Genomic DNA, 22,500 nt, shown 5'->3' with positions numbered 1-22,500 from the left:
TCATTCTGTAAGAGATTTATTAAGGCTTCAAGTGCATGATAACAGAATAATATCACTAAATACTAAGTTCAGTATTGTAGGATACACAGATTTTGTTAATGGTAAGAATTATCACAAAGACATGTGCCAGCAACAGTACTTAACACAGAGATATATTATAATTATTTTCATATGATTTGGATTCTTTACCACAAAAGACATATGTAAATAATACAAACTTAAATGAATAGAGATTTAGATAAATAACCCATTTGACTTTAATAGATGTGATGGTTTATTGAGATGATACATCTGATGAAATTGAATCCATTTCTATTGTCACACTTGTGAAAATATACAGTAACCTGTATATTTATCAAAAAAAAAAAAAGCCAAAGCAACAGTGAGCAGAATAATCTCTTTGCAAAAAAGGTCTGTCTGTACAAAATAAATAAAAGCAGAGTTATACATGAAAAGATAATTTTACACTATTTAACAATTCTAGGTACAATCTGGTTCCTTCACTGATTTCATTCCTCGCTGAGATGCAGAGGGACAAACAACAACAACAACAACAACAATAGCAATTCGATACAGTGTGGATAAAAGGCATCAGTTGAATGGGGTATGACACATGCAAGGAATGATTAGGTGGAGCAGGGATGTATGGCTTCTGCAAGAGTAGAAAAGAGCCGTCCTAAATATCGGAGCACATCTCGGCACACTGTTTGTCTGATATGTGTGTGGCTAGCGACTCAATGATGTCCAACAACAGCAGCTGGCTGAGAGACCTCAGGTTGGGGAGCTTGGATACCTTTGGGAGGGGAGGAGAACAAAAAAAATGAAAAAAAGAACAGCAAATTAAGATAAGACAATGAGTCAAAAATGGGGAATAAGCAGCACTTGATTGCTCATGCACAACAAAATGAAGATAAAAGATAAAAAGAAGATAAAAGCTTAACAGAAATACAGCAGAGCTAACACTCCAGTGAAGTAAAGTGAAAACTGAGTGCTTCTTTGTTCCTTTGGATAACAAACAATAATCAGAGCGACACCTCATCGCAATGTGATGAGGTGCTTGTACAGCCGGCCAGCCTGTAAACAGTCTCCTCTTCACGCAGAAGATGGAGGGTGATCCACTAAGAGGCCAAAGGTGTCAGTCTCCCGCAAAGAAGAGGGGACTAGAGGGTTAGCTCAGCTGCAGTGAGTGGGCAGCAAACCCCCAGGGCTTCGGATACAAGCCCACCCACCTTGATGAACTGGTGGACAATAATGTGGAGACAGTGCTTCTTCATGTCCAGAGCCTGGGTCTTATCAGCTGCCTCAAGAATCTGAGAGAGGATAGCGAGAGAGAAGTGAGTGAAGAAATGATTTATTTTGTACAAAAGTGAGGGACTGCATTGTCCAATTAGGTCACTGCTCCCCCTGGGAGAAAGCACAATACCTGCAAGACATTCTCCACAGTGACGTTCATCTCGAGATTCTGCTTGCAGTAAGCCTGCAGCCTGTTGTTAGAAAACCCATAGTAATATGGTGCAGCAAACAGATAGCTGTTAATCCAGGGTCAAGGATGTAAACCAAGTTTACCGCAATGAAACTCACATTAACCAAAAAGTAAGGCCGGGTGCTTTGACAACCCATGTGGCTTAATTTTCGAAAAAGCTTCAGTGTGATTTAGAAACTCACTATATGAAACTGCAAATTTAACAACTCCATAACAGAAACATTTTAGGCCCTATTTTGTTTCTGGCATTGACATATTTATGAATTATTTCATTGTGTCCCTGAACTTATCTACTTATAAACCATTTATAAACATTAACCAACACTAACTCTTAACTTAAACATCACCATCTTCTAACTTACAGATAAAAAGTTCACACCTTTTTTATGTTAAATATTGAGTTCTTTTGTGACGAGCCAGCAGTTTTACTGTTAGTGATACAAACTGTACTCGATACAAATGTCTCTGTAGGAATATGTTGTGTTTTTTAAGGACCTGAACAGAAGAAAAGTATTGAGGTCTGTTTTTAGACAGAAATTAATTAATTAATCATTATTATTATCTAGGCTATCTTTACTCATTTCATTTTTATTTATATTTGCAGAAATGTTAAAGTTAAAAAAAAAAAAACCCCAAAAAACTCTACAATTGAAAAGGATACAGGGAATCCTCTGGAGGCATGTTCACGTCACCATAGTAGATATAACGCAGCATCGACTCAAAGGCCTGCTTACTCGGGACCATCTCACCAATGGATATATTTACTTGACCGTCCACGGGCATGAAGGAGCGGAACATTGCCTCAAAGTAACTGAGGAGTAACAGTATCAAAAGGATAAGTCACACCATTAAGCTGAAATGGACCATGACCAACTGTGATACAACATCAAGCCATTACAGAAAGCAATCAAATCTACTCTAGAGTAGATCTAGTAGTAGTAGACCTAGAGTCAACTATCGGCACAGGAGCATAAAATCCACATTAAATCAAATTCAGCTTAAGTAAGGTACCAAAAATACAAAACAAAAACAAAATAACCCATCCATAAAATCTACGCTGATCTACCTGGACCGAGCTGCTAGTATGGCTTTGTGTGCAGGCCGTGGGTGACCATCTAACAGCAGAATAATGTCACAAAACTCAAAGCCGCTTCCCTCCAGGTAGGCCTTCATGTCCTGCACCAGGGAGGTCCCGATGTCCACAGGCTGGTCAGAGTACACCCTAGGAGGAGGCTGCTGCTTTCGTCGCACAATCTCCACTATCAGGGGAGTGGAGAGATGCTCGAACTCTTTCGTCATGATAACCTGGTTAAAGTGTGACTCCTTAACCACAAAATTAAGGCAATGTTCCTGAAGAAAGAAAAAAAGATGTTGGTATTAGTGTCATAATAGCTAGTACTGTCAAAATTAAAGCGTTAACGCAAATCAAGCCGGCATCACGACTAACGCGGAAAAAAAAAAATTTAACGCATCTGGAGCGCAGAATGACTCAAAATCCCTGAAGTGTTTCTGTCAACGCATTTCGGGCAGTTTGTCCAAGTAGAGTTACCTTCGCACATGCGCAAATGGGCAGTAGATCTGGTAGTGACGGGGAGCTGAACCAATCAACTCAATTTGGAAGATATATAAGTTTTAAACAATCAGAAACAACTTTTTTTGAGTTTTAATGAACAAAATGTTAGCAGGACAGCATCCGTAAACTCTTGTTTGTTTATTTTCCAGACTAGAGTCATATTCATTTAACTTGGCCTCACTCCATCTTTTTACCATGGTCGTCCATGTTCCAGCCCAACAGTTTGAAAAGCAGTGAAATTAAGAAACTTTAACCACTAGAGGTCAGTATAAGACGCTTTTCAGCTGTTAACATTTAATCTGGACGTACCTTGAGCTGGTCGAGCTGCAGTTTGTTGGCATTTTCACAGACACTGAGAACATTCTGCAGGTCGACTGATGCTTCAATGTACTGCACACAGAGCTGCTCCAGCCGGGAAAGCTTAAAGCTAAGGGCCAGTTTGTACACATCCATAATCAGGAGAACATCCTGCACATGACCTGTGTAGACAGATACACACATGAATAAACATTTTCCCTCTCTTTTGCAGCAAGACTGGTAACAACCAAATGTGAGAAGCATGAGCAGAGTGGTACCTCTGCGAGGGTACTGGATCTTGTCTGTGTAGAGAAACTGCATTAAGACTTCAAAAGGCTGAGCCTCCGCTTCTCTGATGGATACCTCCAGCAGCGGCTGTGTGCCCGATGGCCTGTTGCCTGCTGGCATATCTTTTGAGCCTCCAGCTGCTCCTTCATCCTCACTGCTCTCCTGTTTTGTCTTCTGTAAGGCAGTAAAGTATGCAATTATCATTCTGGCTCAGTGAATACACCAGTGACCCATTACTCTTACAAATGCTTATATTATATATCTTGATGCCTCAGACCTACAAGCTTAGATAAATATGTTCATTAAAGCATTAAATGTGCAATATTTATGCTGCCGCACCTTTTCTGTAGTGAAAGCCTCACTGACTTTTCATAAAACTGAAATTTAGAGAATGTAGCTCATCATCCAGTCCATTACATTTCACGGGTTACTAAAATGGGGACCTTGACTTTGCGCACAATTTGGGTGAAGACCCAACTAGGTCAACCTTTAAATTTGATTCAGTTCTGACGAATACTGTAGGACTAGATATTCTTGTGAACTGTGGACCGACGACAGACGCCTCGCCATGGCGGATGAGCTGAAAATGAACTAAAATGATTACATTTGCAGCTTCACTTTGCGCATTAAGTCTGGACTGAGTTAATTTTCTATAAATATGAGTGTCTGAAAAAATACGAGCAATAACTCCTTGATTTTCCCCTTCAACACTATTGTTGGACAAATACCAAACACTAGCCTTTTATTACAGATAATTACCAAATCATTACTCTTTCTTTATGACAATATCGCCACTCTAACCTATTTCAGTGGAGATGGAAACCAACCAATCATGATGTGATCACGACTAATTGTTTCCTCTCCTGCGGTGTTCATTGTTTTAAAATTTTTTTTTAAAAAGGTGTTTCATTTCATGATGCCGCACAGCTTGAAGAGTGCAGGTTGGAGGATGTGGATTCAATTCTAAACCTTTCTGCCATTTAATATTTGAATTGTGACACAGGTGCTTGAAGTTGTGTCACCATTTCACCGTGTTTCTGATTTCCAAGATGTGGAATAGGTTACAGAGTTACATAATCAGCCTGATTTTTCATATTTATAAATATCTTCTGAGATCACTGACAGTCTTGTATGTGTCAGAGGAGATGCACTTGGTGCATTGTCCTAACCTGTCGCTGCCTATCTCGAGCCTGCAGGATTTTCTTCCGCAACCACTGACATCTTGCAGTCACTATGGCGATATGCCCCAAGACTCTCTCTTCACTCTGCAAACAAGACAACAATGTCAAGTCAGACAAGTGGAAAAAAACAACAACAACAAAAAAAAAACAAGTTTGGCAGATCATGTGCGAGTCACCATGAATTTCAAGAATTGCCTTTGGGTTTGTGAGCCTTTATGTAGCTTGCCATCACCAGTGTGTGAATGGGTGGATGACTGGATATGTAAAGCGCTTTGGGGTCATTAGGGACTAGTAAAGCGCTATACAAATACAGGCCATTCACCATTTTTATTACAAGAAGACAGTTGAGAAAGCTGGGGAAGAGGGCAGGGGGAAGCCATGCAGCAAAGGTGTCTGGGACAGATTTGAACCTAGGCCCATGCAACAACCTCAGAGCATACTGGTAACCTACTCAACCCATGTAGTTAAACCGGCACCTCACCTTGACGCTTTAATCAGCAGTTTAGAGGCTTGGCTTCCAGTTTTACAGCAATGAAAACTCACCTCGCCCAGAATAAACTCCACATCACAGAACTGACGGTTCTCCCACAGTTTGCCATAATCCTCATGGAGGGTACACTTTGGGTAGCATGAAAACTACAAAAGTGAAAGTTTTAGCAATCAATCTTAAGGCAGGACAGACTTTTTAACTATGGTAGTATATCTCAGCAATGAGGTGATTTGACACCAACCTGGAATCTGTACATCTCCCCACTGCGGACATTGTTGTCCACAGTCCCGCCAAAGATGTACATGGCATCCAGAATCACAGCAGCAGCATGGAAGAGCCTCCCACTGGGCATCTGAGAAAAAACAAAAACAAAAAAAGATAAGAGTTTAATTGCATATCTGTAAAATTCACCTACATGTGTTTTATATTCCTATCTGGGGTGACACAAAAGGAACACCATACCACTATGATTTACAATAATATAAATTGTCTTGCACAAATTTCTGCAACAAAATGCAGACTGTCTACAGCAACGAAGAATGTAAAGTAAGTAAACTCAAAATGGCTCATCACTCAACAGCTTTTCCAAACATATTGTGTTTGCATTACATTAAGAAATAGTACAATAGATAGGAATGGAGCGTACAGGAACAAAGTGTTCTCGTTTAATAATTTACTGTCCTAATAAATAATATTTGTGATATCATTCATCCACCTCCATATCTACTAACATAGTTCTTTGTGTCAACAAATGAATGATATCACAAACACAATGAACATTTTCCAAATTTTTTCATACCTCACTGTCATGGCTGGGTTGGATCACCTCCCAGGTCTGAGAGTCAACATCATAGCAGTGCAGCTCATTGGGCAGGGTGTTGTCAGCAGCACCTCCAAATACATACAGGTGCCGGTCAAAGGCAACCATAGTGTGTCCATAGCGCCTCTGCGGAGGTGGAGGAGAGCCACGCAGCAAATGTTCGGTTGGTATACGTGTCCACCTGAGAACATGGGAGTTATGAGTGTCGGGTAATGCTGGTAAATATAGTATAAGTAGCTGAATGATATAAAAAAGGGTGCTGCTTACATGTGGCCTTGGAACTCAAACTGAAAGAGGTTGTTAGTAATTTTGGCTCCACTCTGTCCAGAAAACACAAACATCTTGTCCCTGCATACGGCGACAGGGAAGTTGCAGCAAGACGGGGGAATTTCACCACTCTGATCGATCTGATGGACACAAAGACAGAAAGACAGACATGAACAATGACCAAGAGTTTCTGAGTCTTTAACTTTAAATGTTGTTCTCTTTTGTTGTGAAAATGAATGAAACATGCCTCTTCCCAGCATGCGTGCTCTCGGTCCTGCAGACTGATGGTCCACATGTCGTTCAACCTATACGTGGGCGAAATAGTCACCAAGGTTATGCACAAAAACAAATACATCTGCAGAAAATGAAATAAAAAATTCATACATACCTGGCATTTCCATCATAACCGGCAAATATCCAGAGTTTATCACTGTAGACTGTGGCCCCATGTGCAGATCTGGCCACTGGCAAGCTGGAACAGAGATGCAGGATTTTTAGGACTAGTTTCAAATGACAACACTTAAGTATAGTCCCAGACTAAATTTTTATTTGCCTCTGTACCTCAAAGGGCCTTGCAAAGACTTAAAACAGTTGTAGATTTTGCTTGTCCTGGATTAAACTAAGCAGACTGCAAGACTGAGGATTAGAGATACTATGGGATTAATTTGAACCTTAAATTAATTTTTGAAGGAGGTGGGCTTAACTTTTATCAGCAATTTTGCGAAGAATAGAGGATTTTGGAGTTGGGGGGGCTGTCATGCTAGGACATAGTAGAAGGCAACTGTGCACAGTGTGAGGTCCTCCAAAGTTTTAGTTTAGCCAGTAAACATAAAGGCACATGCGAAACCAGCCCACAGTTTTTCCAACATATTTTATCCTCCAGACAACCTAAAGCACGGGTGTTGAACCCCAGGCCTCGAGGGTCGGTGTCCTGGAAGTTTTAGATGTGTCCTTGAGCCAACACAGCTGATTTAAATGGCTAAATGACCTCCTCAACATGTCTTGAAGTTCTCCAGAGGCCTGGTAATGAACTAATCATTTGATTCAGATGTGTTGACCCAGGGTGAGATCTAAAACCTGCAGGACACCGGCCCTCGAGGCCAGGAGTTCGACACCCCTAACCCTAAAGTATTAAGGGTGGGAACCACGGAGGCAAGATACAATAATATCATGGCACACAATAACAATGTTTGGTCATTATTAAAAAGAAACGAGTTAATACATTACCTTCCCTCCACTTTCCATTCAGTCCACTGTCCTGTAGCAAACTTGTACTCAAAAAGGTCATTTTTATTTTTCAGGTTTGAATTTGAGTAAATGTCTCCAGTGTAGCCCCCTAGAAAATATCAAATTTGAACATTACAGAAATGCCACCAGAGTTTAAAATGGATAAAATGAAGGATTTTTATAGATAATGAAGGATTTACCAAATACAAACATGCTGCTGCCATAGACCACAGCTGAGTGGTGGTATCTGGGGGCAGGTGGCGTTCCAGTGGTGAAAGCTCTGTGAATTATAGACATGTGTCAACTTTTATTTTATTATATGGTTAAGATTGTGTATGTTTTATATATACTCTGGCTGATTTGGTGTCTTGTATTGTAATACTTTCAAAAAGTGTCCACTGTGGAAATAAACTGATCTTTATGATTACTTTTTAGTGCTCCTTGTTCTGATACTCACTGCATGCACACTATGATGGTCTTAAAATGTAAATGGCCTATATTTGTATAGCGCTTTACTTAGTCCCTATGGACCCCAAAGCGCTTTACACTACATTCAGTCATCGGTCATAAATGTGTGTTAATCTGGGTTATTCCGAAGTAAAATCAAACCAACTGCGGCTGTGAGGCTATAGCCTTACCGACACCAGGAACAGTCCTTCACATCAAAGCGAAGCAGATCATTCAGCATGTTTTTGCTGTTGGGTGACACAGAATTCTCACATACATATAATAACACATATATCTGAAAAATGTCTGCAGAAGTCTTGTAGCCCTTACCCATTATCTCCCCCGAACACATATATTGCATCTCTGTAAGCCACCACAGTGTGCTTGCTGCGCCTGCGTGAAGCCGCATGAAGTTCAGTAAAACCACAGGTATTCAGTTTGAGTGAAGATGCTGCTGCTCAGCTGTCCACACCTTACCTTGCACCAACAAACTCATCGCACGGAGGGAGTCTTCTCCAGCGATGAACAGTCTCAAATGGGCCGAAATTAAGTGTCAAATATTCCACGCTGTCAGAGCAGCTGTGGTCGAAATCAACACTCGGAGCCACTTTAGTTGACTTACAGGACATGTTTTTGCTAACTCCCCGGCTCAATCAGATTTCAGGGCCACTCATCTGCAGGGACGTGAACGGTTAACGACGCTGTTAATGCCCCAGGATAAGTGCTAATACTTCTGTCACTACATGTAAATCTGGAGTGACATTGGTACTACTCTTACCCAAGTCTTCTTTGTTAAAGATTAAGGCTGTTGTCCTTCAGAGAACTGTTAGCTACAAAAAAGCTCAGCTAAACCTGGCTAGCTAGCTAGCCTCTAGCTAGTGCTACGCCCCAAAACTAGCAACATGAAGAAGAAAACGACAAGTTAACGAACAACGCTAACGTTGCGTTAAAACATCTGGCCAACCGGTTCGATACCTACGATGTCATGATATTACACAGACAAAAAAACAACACCAAGAAATCAAAAGCAGTGGTAAATCCACGCCCCCCACAACCCTGTATGTTGCGGGTACTTCACTTCCTGTAATATTAAAAAGGCGGAGTCAAAGTGCTTTCAGTCCTGTAATCTTGAGTAGTATGAAACACTATAGGTATTAACGTTAATTTACACTTTGGAGTCCTACTCTAAAAACCTGTCATAGATTTAGCACCGTCTTCAAAGCTGGAATGTGTTAAAGAGTCTTTGAAATTAAAGATTTTAAAGCACGTTAAGCAAAGAAAGAAAATAAGGAAACTAAAAAAGCTGCAGTCACTCATTGCTGCAATGAGTTTTATGTTAAAAACAAGGATATAGTGTCCACTTTCACTCTTTATCTCTGAAGCAGTAAGTGGTTCTCTGTTGTTAGCTATCTGCACTGAAACAGAGGTTAGATAACTTTATAAATGAGGGTTTTGTGGAGGATGGCCTGTTTGAGTCAGGTGCCCCAGTGGCTCACCAAACTGACAAGCAGGAGTCAGACAAAATCCCCTCTGTGTTTGATTTTTCCTTGTCTGTTGGGTTGGACACACCGAGCAGAGAAATCTCAATTCCAATGAAGTCAGAAATGAAAGGTGTAATCTTTTAATAATCAATAATGGCACAGTGTAATATGTCAAATGTCGTTCATTTCAGGTTTTATTTGTCAAATTTTAATTCCTGCCAAGGGTTACATATTTTTTTCCATTACAGTACATCCTGATATGTAAAACCGTAGACTTAACAGTGTTTCTAAGTCTATAACTGTCTTAGCACAAATGTTAAGGACATCTCCAAGCAATGAAAAAGTATTGTGATCATGCAGTTTTTGTTAAAAACATAACCATCCTCATTGAACTTTTCATGTTTTATTTTTTATTTTACAACAGCAAATAGCATTGGATTTAATTACAATCTTCTAACACTGATCTTCAAAATAAATGCTTTATTAGGTCCGTTTGGAACCACTACAATTTTGAGGCATTATCGGCACCAAATGCTCATTTTAACAGGAAACTTGTGAAATGTTATTCACCCATCCATAGGCTGATACAATATGGCCATTTATCTTAACCCACCATTTTTAGGAACATATATTTCTCATTTATTTTCAGAGATGTTGAGCCGTCGTGTACATTCATTCAGAATAATCCCAGGGCATTCAACAAAATTAAATGGTTGTTTTAAATAAACAATATTACATTTCATTTTATTCTGAGACTTAGCTTATCATATATTGCTAGTAACAATGGATTATTGTATGGAGGACAAAATCAGGAAATTGCACATTAGTTAAAATCAAATCATTAATAATACAAAACACTAAGAATAAGCAATACTGAATGGAAAGAAATACTGACTAAATATTATAGGTGAATTTACAAACATAAATTAATGAAATGAAATTGCATTTCTTATGAGTGGTTCTGATAATAAGGCCGTGTAGACATCCGAGTGGTGTTTGACACTCTTGGTCATTGTACATTTAGGTAGGACCTTACTTGACAGACACATGTTTTAGGTTATTTTCCTGCTCTCTACACAAGTCACATCACATTGTCACTTTACCTCCCAAAACAACTGGCAAGAGCAACACATTATTGTTGATTATCATTGAGATTTAAGCAGCAAACAAAAACGGAACAGTAAAGTTCTCACATGAAGAAAATGCAACATTTATCCTATAAAATTAAGGTATTTTTACTGCTAATTACATCATTTTTAATGGCTCTTTCATTTATAGATTCTTCTGTTGTTATTTATTAAACATATTACATGACAGACATGGAGAAACACGTTTATAGTTGATAACATTAATGATGATTTGATTTAGAATTTGTAGTGATAGGACTCTCAAGTAGACTGATAGCTAATGCCATTCGTTTAAAAAATATATATACATACACACACACACACACACACACACATATATACATATATACATACATATGTATATATACATACATACGTGTATATATACATACGTACGTACGTATGTACATACAGACATACATACGTACATATGTATATACATACATACATACATATATATAAATAAGAGAGAGAGAGAGATACTCACATACTTTTTAACATCATGACTGATTTTGTCCTCCACAGATTTGTTGCATATTTTCACATATATTTCAGTCCTTAGTGGGGAATCAGTCAGTGAAATGTTTTGACTTTTTCAGGTGAACATCAAAGACTTCATTTACTTCAAACCAACTGATATTCCTGCCATGTTTTCAAAATGCTCAGAAGTTTCTCAGGGATGTAAATAAATATTTCTTATCAATCCATCAACATGCTTTAGAACGTCATTGTGAACTTCATAGTTACGTCAAGTGCTCCATTAGAACAAGCTGACATCTGGGAGTAAGAACAATTAAATGGACTCATAGTGGAGAATACTAAGCCTCGGCTGCATGCAGTAAACTGATTCAGTATTTGTAGAGCATAACTTTTTTTTTTCATAAGCTCTCATGATGTACATCACAGTGCACAATGATGTACAATTCAAACAGGCAAAGAGACAGGAAATATGATACGTCATTAACCTCCCATTCTATCAGCCATGCAGTAATTCTTAATACAGTGTTTCAGATTTAAATTGGCCTCTGGTGCTCACACACTCAGTTACCAGTTAATTATATCTCGGACATGGCCCCACAACTTGGTAATCCAAAGGTTCACCCCAAGCTCTGTTAAGTACTGAATCTCAGGCATTAACATCTTGCGACACAGCTTCCGATGTGCTTTGTCTATATTCTTTTTTAAATTATAGCCCATGATAGACTTCTCTCCGATTGGCTGCCAGGGCTGCATGTCTGTCTCTTGGATGCTGCCAGCTTCTACAGCATGGCCACCCTCAATGCAGATAGATGTCATCTCTTTGTTCCTCTTCTTGAGCTCTGCCACATCCGCAGCCATACGCTTCCGCCCGTACGCATCTACTTTCTTCCAGAAAGTTTGATTAAAATGCTGGTATAGCTTCCAATCAATAGCATTCCACTCAAGGGCTCTAGCTCTCAGCTCAGGAGTAAATTTAGACACAGTGGATCCCTTACGGATATTGAGCTTAAAGAAGAGCAAATCATCCATCTCCCAGCAGAGGGCATCCTTTAGCAGGATGAGTGATTCCTCAAAGTGTTCCACTAACATGACCAGCTGAAAACGGTCACTGATGAATTTGATTCCTTCTTCCACTCGCGGATCATTCATATCCAGAGAGTTGTCCAGTCCAAAGTCAAAAAACAGCAGATTCTTGAGGTAGTAAGAGTTGAAACTCTCTGGATCAAAGTACTTGTGGGGATCACGTAGGAACTCAGTCAGCTTGTCGTCACCTGGTATCTTCCAAGTAAAAGGCACCAGGCGGCCAAAGTAGTGGAAGGAGGATTCAAAAAGCTCTGCAGGGTCTCGCAGAATGGTGATGTAGGATGTGTCCACAGGCAGCAACTTGGACACTTCAGGTGCATTGAAGCGCATGTGATTACAAATAATATTGAAACACATTCCCGGTCTGTAGTCTTTAACCTGGGAGCGCTGGAAAAGAGATGGGTAGAAGAAGTCATTTCTGCTTTCGGGAAAAGCAAATTTGAGCTGGTGTTTCTCTCCAAATCGGAAAAGGATGTTAAGGAAGGTGCTGCTGGCTGTTTTGTGGGTCTTCATGAACATGATATCAACTTTAGGAGCACAGGTGTAGGCAGTGTCTGAATTGTTGATGGTTGGTTTGGGGTGGGACTGTGTTGGACGGTGGGCGCAGGAATAAGGCACCGGAACCCTACATAGATGAAAAGGAGAACAAACTATAAAGACATATGGGGTTTTGTGGAAATTATCTCTAAATGATGTGACACAAAATAAACAAAAGCATCAACCCATCGCACTTGAGAAACTAGAAAGAAAATATTTGTTTTTAAAAAAAACTTCAGTTTTGCATTTTTTAAATACTTAAATAATTGAATGTGAAATATATTCCTTGCAGACAAATGCAAATTTTACATGAGGGTTTCTACAGAACACATCCACACCATCTTACTCAGGCAGACTGAAGTGGACCTGTGAAGTGGAGAGGCAGTAAACAAAGATCATGCAGCTTGTCAGGAATGTACCCAGGACCAGGCTTTTGCACATGGACCTCCATTGGATTCTTTGCTTGCCAGTCATGGTCCAGCAGAAGAACAGCTCACCTGAAACGCAGAACAAATCTCTTCTTCATCCTCATAATATGAGGTCTGTAAGATGAAATGGGGCCTGATTATTCAAAATCTTGTAGGATCATTCGATTCTGGATTTGACAAGGAGCCAATCAAGAGAATCCAGTAAAGGAGAAATATGCTCTCTCTTTCTAAACCCGGTCAATACTCCTGCTGCAGCATTTTGGATCAACTGAAGGCTTTTCAGGGAGTTTTTAAGACACCCTAATAATAATTAATTACAATTAAAATTGCAATTAAAATAATGACAGTAGTCTATAGTAATAATCAACTTGTTTCTCATCACCACAGGACAGGATATTTTTAATTTGAGAGATATTGTGCAAATGGGAGAAAGCGTCTACATATTTGTTTAATATGCACATTGAGCTACATATTCTGTTCAAAAACAACTCCAAGATTCCTCACAGCGTTACTGGAGACCAAGGTAATGCCATCCAGAGTAAGCATCTAGTTAGAAAACGTCTAACCATCTATATAAGATTTTTTGCGCATTGTACAATACAGCATCATGGATAGATAAAGTTGGGTATCATCTGCATAGCAGTGAAAATGTATGCTATGTCTTCTATTGATACTGCCTAAGGGAAGCATGCATAAACATAACTGGAACTAATACAAAACCCTGTGGAACTCCATAATTAGCCTTAGTGTGTAAGAGGACTCTAAATTTACATTAAAAAAGTGGAGTCTGTTAGCTAGATATGATTCAAACCACTGCAGCGCAGGGCCTTTAATGCCTATGGCATGCTCTAATCACTGTAAAAAATATTTTTGGTCAACAGTAATGACAACATGCTCTGATTGCTGTAATAAAATATTATGATCAACAGTATCTAATGTTGCTCTGAGATCCAGCATGGCAAGTCCACTATCAGAGGCCATAAGAAGATCATTTGGAACTTTCACTAATGCTGTTTCAGTACTGTGAGGGGCTGGAGTTAACCCAGAAAGATCAACTGGAGAAAAAGACTCTAGATAAATATCAATGGTATTGAAAGAAGCTGTACACAATGTAATGTTTTTAAAATGGTCATGAGTATTTTTTTCTCTAATGGATAAATTTTTAGGCAGCACAATAGCAGGGTGGTTAGCCCTGTTGCCTCATGGTGAGAAGGTCCTGGGTTCCACCATCTTCTGCCTTTCTGTGTGGAGTTTGCATGTTCTCCCCATGTCTGTATGAGTTACCTCAGGGTACTTTCCCATAGATTTGAATGTGAATGCAAATGGTTGTCTGTCTCTTTGTGTTAACCCTGCAACAAACACCTCTCATCCTACGGTAGCTGGGACAGGCTCCAGCACCCCTGTGACCCTGAATTTGCCAAGTGAAAGAATGGATGGATTTTATTTGCAAAGAAATTCACGAAGTAGTTAAGATTAAAAGAATGCTTGACTCAACAGAGCTCTGACTTTTTGTCAGCCTGGCCACAATGATGAAGAGAAACCTAGAGTTCTTATTTTCTTCTATCAGTGAAGACGAGTAAGATGTTCTAGCTTTGTGGAGCGCTTTTGAGAAACAAACTACTTTCCAGGCTAAATCATGATCTTCTAAATTAGCGAGACAACATTTACTCTCCAGCTTACAACTTATCTGTTTTAAGGTGTGCATTTGAGAGTTACACGAGGGAGTCAAATATTTTCTAATTTGAGATTCTCTTTTCAGAGGTTCTACAGTATCCAGATTCAAATGCATTGAAGATGTAAAATCATTAACAAGATAATCAATTCTGTGAGATTAAAGTTCAGGTACCTGCTCTGCACTCTGCTGGCACAAGGCACTGAAGAAGATAAAACTGGGGGAATTATATCTATAAAGTTAGTTACAACCAGTGTTGGTCAAGTTACTTGAAAAAAGTAATCAGTAACAAATTACTGATTACTTCCCCCAAAAAGTAATCCCGTTACTTTACTGATTGCTTATTTTCAAAAGTAATTAATTACTTAGTTACTTTTTTTAAACACGATTTACAACCTGAATAGGTGATAAAGTGATAGATCTTTCAGCCCAATTCTACTTTTTCTACATAATCCATCATACAAAATGTAATTAAATGGAAAGGTCCCTTTTTAAAACTTTTATTAGTTTTAATCTTTTAACTTTATGCATCAAGCAAAAATTTGATTATATGCAACATTCTCTGACTGGAAGAAATTTGTTTAATATTCAAACCTATTTTGTGCACATTCCAGCACATACATTTTTTTTTTGTGTGTGTTTACACTCAGTCTTTCAAATAGATGCAAGTAAAACACAGAAGAAAATAAATAAAGTCAAAGACTAGCGGTCCTGTTGCTCTATTTTCACCTGTAAAGCAGGAGTTGGGTAGGCGGAGGTTTACCCTGGTGCAGGTGTGCCACAGCGGTCAGTGGAAGAATCCGCGAATTTCTCTGTGAATTTCCCATTACCTCGCAGCGCACTCGGTGCTTGCTTGGATGTTTAGGGGTTTTTTTCGCTGTAAAAAGAAGTTTTCTTCCCACGCACAACGGACATTAATGTTTTTGTCACTTTTTATGGAATCAAACTCAAAGTAAGGTCAGTACTTCCACACTTTAAACGCTGCACGCTCATACTCTCTCCCGCGCTTGATATGTTATCCATTGTTGATCTGCACACAGCTGTTGTCACAAACTCGCACTTGCTTACGTCACTGTCATGAGACATTCTCGCAAAAAAATCACGGTTTTAGTAACGCAGCGTTCCTACGGGAAAGTAATGGTAATCTAATTACCGTTTTTGCAATAGTAATCCCTGACTTTACTCGTTACATGAAAACGAGCAACGCGTTACTTGTAAGTACTTGTAAGTAACGCGTTACTGCCCATCTCTGGTTACAGCACCTTCAAAAAGACATGTACTGTAATGAAATGTATTCCCCAATTCTGTGTGATCCTTTATTGTAAATTTAAATGTTGGAAAATATCCGACAATAGAGGGTTTTGGGGAAATATTGTTAAATGTTCAGTTTCTGTAGAATAAGTTAGAAGAAGACCTAGAGTGTGGTTAAAGTGGTGGATGGGTTCTTTTACATTTTGAGAGAAGGTAGTCAGAGGTTAAGTTTAAAAATGCCATCCAGAGGCTTTCGTCTTCAGTATCTACATGTATGTTAAAATCACTCACAATAAATATTTTATTTGAGCACTAAATCAGATAAAAAGCCTGAGTAATCAGATGGAAACTCCGAGTAAGGTTCAGGTGGATGATAGATAACAACAAATAAAAAGTTATTATACAGTTAGTATAACTCAGGGGTGCTGATTCATTTAAACTAACATAATCATCCTGCTGTAACCAGGTTTCTGTAGGGCATGGTGAATCAGTTTGTTGACAAATGATTAATGCATGTTCTAACAGGGAGTTAGAACATGCATTAATCTCATATCTCACTGTTTTACTCTTTGGTACAGTTGTATGTGATATATTGGTACTCCTGTGATTTTTTTTTTTATGTTTGTAAGAAAGAAGCTGCAGAGAGAAATGTAAGCCTGCAACTTTGCTTCCTGGTCTCAACTCTGGATAGTCATGTTTTGGGGAGTTTAATCAATTTGGCCAGATTCATAAAAATGAGAGCTGGTTTATCCAAAGTGGGATGTGTGTCATCTGTCTTAAGACCAGGTTTGCCCTAGAAAGTTTCCCAGTTATCTGTAAAACATACATAATTATTTTTGACACCACTCAGACAGAAGGCAAATTAAGAAAAACATGCAGCTAAACACGTCACTACTGGTGCGAATGGGGACCAGAGAAAGCTGCAGAGTTCGATATTCTTTTGGCAAAGTTACACACTGATTTAATATTAATTTTAGTGACCTTCGATTGACTTAACCAAGTGTCTTTACTGTTGATGTGAATTATAATTTTACAAATTTATGTTTATCTTTAGCCAGGAGTTTTAGGGTTCCCTCAGTGTTGCCTGCTCTGGACCCTGTAAGACAATTATCTATGGTTGCTGGTTTCTCTAGCTTCACGTCTCAAAACAGAATCACCAAGCAGAATTTGTTCCTCAGCGGGTGTGTCGCTGACACAGCATAACAAGAACACTTGAAATGATTGATTTAGATAGTTTCTTGGTTATTTAATTGTAATTTGATTACAGGGACTATAATCTTTGTTCGGTTGTGTGTGCAGAAGTGCACACAAAAGCAAAGTGAAAAGAAAAATGCACCACAAAGGCAGGTGAAAGTTGCATTTGTCATTTAGGAAAGGAAGCACTGAATGCGTAGCTTTAACGGTGGTTTTGGTACATGTATTGCTCAGTGGGAACACTCTGACAGAGGGCAGGAACAACAGCTATTTTGGTTTAAAAAAAAATTAAAGAAGCTCACTAATAGCAGGTTTACAAACCAGTAATTTTACATGGACAGCAGTGCTATAGTGTGGCCTATAATTTAAGGTGCTAAAGAATATGAACCCACAGGGAAAGGTTACACTTACATAGTTAACCTTGGCTGTCTAGTTTATTTAGACAGAGTTTCACTGAGATTAAGATCTCTTTTTCAACAGAGACCTGTCGAAGAGCAGGTAGGTACAGATCAATAAGTACAATCTTTCAAAATGCTCCAATGAAGTCAGTGAATGTAGTTTCACAATTTGGTCCAGCTTGTTCAAATACATAAGCAGCAAAGTATTTCCACCTTTTCCAAGTTGAGTGTGAATAAGCGGTAACATACTACATACTGTATATAATGTAATTGTATCTAATGAATATTTTAAACAGAAAGAATTTGAACTTTATGAGGAATGACAAAACAACATATTTGTTTCTCAGCTTCCTGTGAAATAAATAATGCATCAACACGGAAAGTGATATTGCATTCCCTCCTGCAGACTGCGATAAGGCGAGCCATCTGCTCACTCAGCTACATAAGTAATGAGTTGAAACTCACCACCTGGAATTTGTAACATTATCTGAACCAGTGTGAACCCAATGCATATACATTCTTTTAATTAAAAATTAACGACAGCTTAGCAAAACATAGTATTCTTTGGTATCAACTTGTCAACCACTAGTGGAATAAGATCGCTTAGAGAGAAAATTACCAAATTAAACTACCCCTTTCCACCCCCAATCCTCAAAAGGTTTTGTACAGTTTTGTAGTTTAGTCAAATGGGTCTGAAGGTGAGCTTAAAAAATAATTACAGGCTACATTGTGGAAGAGATGCTACCGCTGCGTACTGTAGAGTCTCCATCTTTAAAAAAAATTATTTATTATTTAAAGAGTTTCATTTCTATTGTTTGTCCACTCAAGGTTTATAGGGATTTTAAGAAGTATTTAGTTAAATTACTTATTGAGTAATTAAGTTACTTTTCAGATACAGTAATTAGATAAGTATTTTAAATACAATATTGATTAAGTAATTAGTAATTAGTAATTAATTACTTTTTTAAAGTAACTTACCCAACACTGGTCTCAAGATATGTGAGTGAGCACAAAATTAATAAAGAGTGTGAGTGTGTATGTGTGTGGGGAGGACTTTTCAGACTTATAGTGAAAGAGAGCAGGAGAAGAATTAGAAATATAGAAGTACAAGGACTTACAAGAAGTACATGTATTTTTGGTAACAGTTGTATATATGAATTATACAGAGCTGACCTCCTTACGGACAGAAGCATTCCAGAATGTTTGGAGCTCTCCAACTGGAGAGATTCTCGAATGTTTCGGAGTTGTAGGAGTGTTATGGCCTGGCCTGTAAATGTTCCAGTCAGTGACACAGGGAGGCATTTTGCCAGCATAGGACAGCTCTGTGTTGTGACAGAACTAAATTGCCTGTTATGTGCTGCTGCTGCTTCATAAACATGTCATCACTGTGCAACTCTGTTTCAGTTGCTGTTTACATTCTTGGATTACTGGTTCCTCTACCATCATGGCGTCAATTAAACACCATCCCACACAATAATTTTGTCTTCGTGAAGTAACAGCATACACAAAAGTTGCTAAAAATTATATTTTTACGTATAATGTAGAAAGATAAACCTATTACAGTGACCATTCTAATAACAGCTTTAAATTAGGTTTCCATTAGAAAATGATCATCTGCGTCCCCTCCTTTTCTGATCAAAGCATAACTCCTTAAATATTTTTTCTTTTAGTCATTATTAGGGATGGGTACCGGTGTCGGTTCTGACATAAACGGTAGTAACCAGACCGAAAAGCAGCGCACATTTCGGTGCTTTTTTTTCCCTGAGCTGTGATACACCTCTAGCCAATCATTTTACGTTTCCGAGGATAGTAGGTGGGTCCAGGTACGTTCTTTTAGAGCAGAGCTACAGATTAAAAATGTCCAAGGCAAAGCGGTCAAAAGTCTGGCTGTACTTCACAGCAAAATATGCAAACTCAGCAGCCTGCAACAAGTGCTTTAAGCTGATACTGTGATACTGTCAAAGGAGGTAACACCTCAAATCCGATGAAACACCTGGCGACGCATAGCGTTTTTTTAAAAGCCGAAAAATGCGCCGTATTTGATAGCTTGCTGTGAGACCTCACACCGAGCACATCTACTGCGGGTGGGTTGCCTGTTATGCAACATCCCCCAAAAACACGAAGAGGAGAGTCCTTTGATGGCAGCAGCAGCCGTTCTTCTCTGCGTGAGTAGCTTAATGTTGTTCGTGTGTAATTTACGTTGAGTAGGCTAACCACGTTATTATATTAATGCATGTAAGGTGAACTAGCAAACATCATCATAGCTACATGCGGCTGTCCTCTTGTTTGATGGCAGATACTCCCTTCACCCTGGCCAAAAAGGCTAAAATGACCAAAGAAAAAGTGGAAAACAGTTAAACATGAGAGTTTTAGGACAAAGTTTGTGTTTTTTCCATTGTTTAAGCACTGCTTCCAGCCAAGAGTGATACCATATATGCCCCATAGCTGCAGAAAAGGCTAACATTGTTATCTTTTTACGAAAAACAGCTGAACATGAGAGGTTTTTGGACCAATTTTGTGTTCTCCATTCTTTAAGCACCGGTTTGAGCACCGGCACAGTTTCAAAAGTACCGATTTGGCACCGGTATCGGATAAAACCTAAACGATACCCATCCCTAGTCATTATAGTAAGTCACACATGGCAGTGTGCGTTTGTCTGTGCTGAACTGAATCTGACAGTGTTTTTGCTGCTTTAGAGAATCCTGACTGTGAAGTACGTCATTGCTTCTTTTGGACTGAGGCCAACTTTCGAATGAGGTTTAGAGCAGATCTAGCAAAAAGTCCATGCAGAGAAAAGTAACTGTGTTTGAAGTTGGGAATAGATTGTTCGCCTGCAAAGGTGCAGTGAAAACATTTCCCACAATAATATCAAAACACTAGCCTGGATAAATAAAAACTCCGTTGTGAGGGTAATGTTTAGATTTTCACTAAAGCTTGATTTATCAAAAATGCATCCCTGGGTAGGATCAACATTAGCATTATTTCACTTACTTTCCTGAATGTTTCCTCATCTATCATGGCTCTTAAGCTTTGCATAGCTGGACTACAAAGTTTGTTTTTTCTCTCTCCCCCATTTATATGAGAAGGAATTGAAAAGAAAGAGCATAACATTGTTTTAAGAGTAAACATTAAGGGTAACAATTACTAGATTTAGTTGAATCGCTGCATTTCGTGCAAAAACACTGGAGAAAAGGTGTTGGAAAAGTACAACATGCTTAGAATTGAGATTTACTAAAAGATTATTGTGAAAAGAGCGGAGAAGAAATTCTTACCCTTATGCGCAAGTCCAAAGACAAACTAGTGGTAATGGTAATTTATTGACAATCGTTTAGTCCGCCCAGTTCCCAAAAAGTGAATACAAGTTCATCTCCCTCTAACGGCTGTCCTTGTATCTTGATTCAGACAAAAACATGCCACTATTGACCCAGCACGGTCCTGCTGTCCTATCACATGTCCTGTGCAGCGCAGCTCATTCATCTGATTGCAGTTCCTCTTCTCTTCTTTCTCTCCGCCTCTGTACGCACACCTGATGCTTTCAGGCAGCCAGCTGCCTCCTCCCTCAACTTGATTCCAAAATTGATCACGCTGAACAAAGCACTGCAGGGAAGCTCATCAAGCCACCTGTGACGTCAGTAATTGTGTCAAGGGACAAGCACTTGCTAGGAAGCGTAAAGGAGGGGTGAGAGGGAGGGAGGTTGAACTGGTGAGGGAGGAGTGAGACTGTACAGTGCCTATTCAGTGTCTACATACAAAAGACCATTGAGTGTAGACACTGGAGTCTGAGCTGCAAGCTGATATGAGGGGTAGAAAACAGCATAAGAGAAACAAATGTAGAAATCCAGAGCACAAAGACAGAGTGTACTAGTTGATCAAGGCTGCCGAGTATGTGTTGTTAAATTTTACACCACAGATCAGATATTTGATATTTATTTCACAACAAACCTGCACATAAGTTTTTCCAGCTTGTATTTACAAAGGATTGATCTTTTAAATCTCCCTTATCTTTATCTGCAATTCATTAACTAAAGGCTATCGATATTTTAACTCTACATACAAGTTATACCACACGGTACCTTCTGATGTGAAACTGCCATCCTAGGCAACCATTTCAGCAGAAAGTGAACATTACTGGAGCGACAAGTCTATCTGGCTTTGTGTACAGATACTGCAATACGCTGTCAAGATACCGCCCAAAAAAAAAAACAAAACCACACTACACATGAACTCCATCTTCCTCTAAACTGATTTCTCGGTTCTTGGAAGGCAGACTTGAGCTGTGCTGGTCAACCCACATTCATCAAGCTCAGGCACAACACCGTTTTTGTTCAGCGGGGAGTGGTTCTGCCTGTAGGCAAACAGAGTGCTAGGCTGAGACTTGAACTGGGTGGGCTTGTGAGGAATGTAGATTTGGGTCCTAGGCAAGGGATGAGAGGCTGCAGCGAGTGTCAAACTGTGTGAGGAAACCAAGGAGCGGAGGGGTATGATGGGTGTAGCCTTTGCCCTCTGAGATGGTGCTTTGGTCTTGTGGTTCTTCGTCATTACCACCCACTACTTAAGTGTTAACCAATCAGCAAAGAGGTTCAACCGACAGCAGCAGCATGACCTGAGCCTCTGCAGATGTGAAATCTTAAGCCGTGCGTTACAGATTATATTCTGACCTTTTGCCATCTTGTCTGATCCATGCACAGCTTTAAAAAGAAACAGCTGCCCTAAAGCTACAGCCTCAAGGATAAATAATCATTTTTCAATATGGCGCCAAGACTAAGAGAATCATTT

The 22,500-nt window shown here is 39.2% G+C and overlaps 2 protein-coding genes and 1 long non-coding RNA gene across 4 annotated transcripts in view; 1 reads left to right on the top strand and 2 right to left on the bottom strand.

The window, feature by feature from the left end:
- Nucleotides 1-9,170, bottom strand: lztr1 (leucine zipper like post translational regulator 1). Of its 2 annotated transcripts, XM_082554612.1 has the most exons (20): nucleotides 8,852-9,170; nucleotides 8,551-8,747; nucleotides 8,404-8,466; nucleotides 8,265-8,321; nucleotides 7,827-7,906; nucleotides 7,627-7,735; nucleotides 6,788-6,871; nucleotides 6,647-6,704; nucleotides 6,400-6,539; nucleotides 6,112-6,313; nucleotides 5,554-5,664; nucleotides 5,366-5,458; nucleotides 4,811-4,906; nucleotides 3,632-3,815; nucleotides 3,366-3,535; nucleotides 2,550-2,833; nucleotides 2,145-2,294; nucleotides 1,424-1,529; nucleotides 1,230-1,310; nucleotides 1-793 (listed from the first exon to the last, which is right to left on the bottom strand). In XM_082554612.1, the coding sequence occupies exons 2-20, from the start codon at nucleotides 8,700-8,702 to the stop codon at nucleotides 677-679; spliced, it is 2,337 nt and encodes a 778-aa protein (XP_082410738.1). In that variant the 5' UTR covers nucleotides 8,703-8,747; nucleotides 8,852-9,170; the 3' UTR covers nucleotides 1-676. The 2 variants fall into 2 exon arrangements, with proteins under 2 accessions (XP_082410738.1, XP_082410737.1); XM_082554611.1 differs by having other exon boundaries at nucleotides 8,551-9,170.
- A 771-nt stretch (nucleotides 9,171-9,941) lies between these two features.
- Nucleotides 9,942-22,395, bottom strand: gal3st1a (galactose-3-O-sulfotransferase 1a). Its single transcript, XM_082555578.1, has 3 exons — nucleotides 20,997-22,395; nucleotides 13,128-13,278; nucleotides 9,942-12,869 (listed from the first exon to the last, which is right to left on the bottom strand). Exons 2-3 carry the CDS (start codon nucleotides 13,253-13,255, stop codon nucleotides 11,726-11,728), a joined length of 1,272 nt encoding a protein of 423 aa, XP_082411704.1. The 5' UTR covers nucleotides 13,256-13,278; nucleotides 20,997-22,395; the 3' UTR covers nucleotides 9,942-11,725.
- The window catches only part of LOC309719450, an 11,210-nt gene continuing 1,994 nt past the window's right edge, over nucleotides 13,285-22,500 (top strand). Inside the window, exon 1 of the long non-coding RNA XR_014280247.1 lies at nucleotides 13,285-15,838. This is a non-coding gene — a long non-coding RNA (uncharacterized lncRNA). The remainder of the gene's footprint in view (nucleotides 15,839-22,500) is intronic.

The sequence above is a fragment of the Aulonocara stuartgranti genome, assembly GCF_965226115.1.
Source record: "Aulonocara stuartgranti genome assembly, chromosome: 12".
NCBI lineage: Eukaryota > Metazoa > Chordata > Actinopteri > Cichliformes > Cichlidae > Aulonocara > Aulonocara stuartgranti.
The sequence above is the reverse complement of the archived record's forward strand: the minus strand, read 5'-3'. Positions and strand labels throughout refer to the sequence as shown.

Bases quoted from the DNA above. Each gene is read 5' to 3' on its own strand.
- lztr1 (XM_082554611.1), bottom strand. From the start codon at position 8,702: ATGTCCTGTAAGTCAACTAAAGTGGCTCCGAGTGTTGATTTCGACCAC. The intron at 8,322-8,403 runs GTAAGGGCTACA...GTCACCCAACAG, and splicing joins GTGTTCGGGGGAGATAATGG to CAAAAACATGCTGAATGATC. The intron at 2,295-2,549 runs GTAGATCAGCGT...GTTACTCCTCAG, and splicing joins ATACTAGCAGCTCGGTCCAG to TTACTTTGAGGCAATGTTCC.
- gal3st1a (XM_082555578.1), bottom strand. From the start codon at position 13,255: ATGACTGGCAAGCAAAGAATCCAATGGAGGTCCATGTGCAAAAGCCTG. The intron at 12,870-13,127 runs GTAAGATGGTGT...TCATCTATGTAG, and splicing joins GTCCACTTCAGTCTGCCTGA to GGTTCCGGTGCCTTATTCCT.